The 1,218-nt window shown below is 53.3% G+C and overlaps 1 protein-coding gene across 1 annotated transcript; it reads left to right on the forward strand.

The window, feature by feature from the left end:
- Positions 1–317: 317 nt before the first annotated feature.
- Positions 318–1,153, forward strand: LOC119345557. Its single transcript, XM_037615588.1, has 2 exons — positions 318–877; positions 987–1,153. The coding sequence occupies exons 1-2, from the start codon at positions 603–605 to the stop codon at positions 1,018–1,020; spliced, it is 309 nt and encodes a 102-aa protein (XP_037471485.1). The 5' UTR covers positions 318–602; the 3' UTR covers positions 1,021–1,153.
- Positions 1,154–1,218: the final 65 nt, after the last annotated feature.

Here is a 1,218-nt window from a genome sequence, read left to right on the forward strand (position 1 = left end):
GAGAGAGAGAGAGAGACGCCTTAGGATTAAGCATATTCAAACACTTTTGTTTTATGTGAACACTGAGACCATCGCCGGTGAGAGCGAGAAGAAGGATAAGCGGCAACACAAATATGGTGTCTCGCTAAAATAAAGGAGATGGACCTATTGTGATCTTGAGTGATGGTTGTTGGGTTAGGAGCGTACGTTATGTTTTTTCTTCCCTTCCAACGCATGGGCTCTTTTGCTAGTTATTCTAATGTCATTCTAATTTATGCCTGACGGTAATGTTGCCTTGTCGTCAACGGTTAAAGAAGCATTTGTACTGTGCTAAAAATAAAGCATCTATACTGTAAGTACTGTATATTTGTGTGCTGACGTGGCGTGCATTTCATTTGGCAGGCACACGCGTGCCTAACAGACAAGGCGCGCAGGAGGAACTTCGACGCTGAGCGGGCCACGGCCTTCTGCGCCACGTGCCATGATCGTGTGAGGGCCGCCACGACGCCTGCGCCCCCACCAGGCACCGCGCCAGTGACAGGAGGACGCCGGCCGCAACAGCGTCCACGCAGCAGCAGCACAGCAAGGCTCGTGGCTCCGTCGCGAAGCAGGGCGGCGGCGGGATGAGGTCGCCGACGCAGGCGCTGCGGGAGGTGCGGAACCAGCTGCAGGATGAGTGTAGGGTCATCGACGGCTGCCTACGAGCCAATGTCGTGCGCGTGCGCAGGCGCCAGTCCTTCCTTCTCTTCGACCTGTCCGATCGGCAGCGCTTCCCGGACTACCCACATGCCCGCCCGCCACCCCTGTTCGCCGGCTGCCGGTCGTTCGAGGAGGAGGGACTTGGCGCCAGCCAGGACCAACAGAACTGGTGCAGAGATGGCAGCTGTGAGTCGCCGGTGTACGGTATTAAGAATGCTTGTAGCTATAACATATTGTTAAATAAATTATTAGAACAGGTGCAACATGCTAGTTAAGAAGATTTTGTAATAAGACTTGCGTCATACCAGGTCAGGACCGGGCCGGAGCGCCCTGCGAGGATGAGCCTCCCTGGACAAGGCTAGCAAGTGCATGGGCGCTCGTTCGTGCCATCAAGCGCCGTACTGTTTATAGAAAGTCTAACAGGTCCATCTACATACATTTTCGAAAAAGAAAGCACTTTTGTCCCCTACCATCACCTTTTCCGTGTCAGTTGATCCTGAAACCTTATCAGCCTAAATCTTATCCCTGTGTGCACTTGTT

The sequence above is a fragment of the Triticum dicoccoides genome, unplaced genomic scaffold (assembly GCF_002162155.2).
Source record: "Triticum dicoccoides isolate Atlit2015 ecotype Zavitan unplaced genomic scaffold, WEW_v2.0 scaffold251122, whole genome shotgun sequence".
Classification (NCBI taxonomy): Eukaryota; Viridiplantae; Streptophyta; class Magnoliopsida; order Poales; family Poaceae; genus Triticum; species Triticum dicoccoides.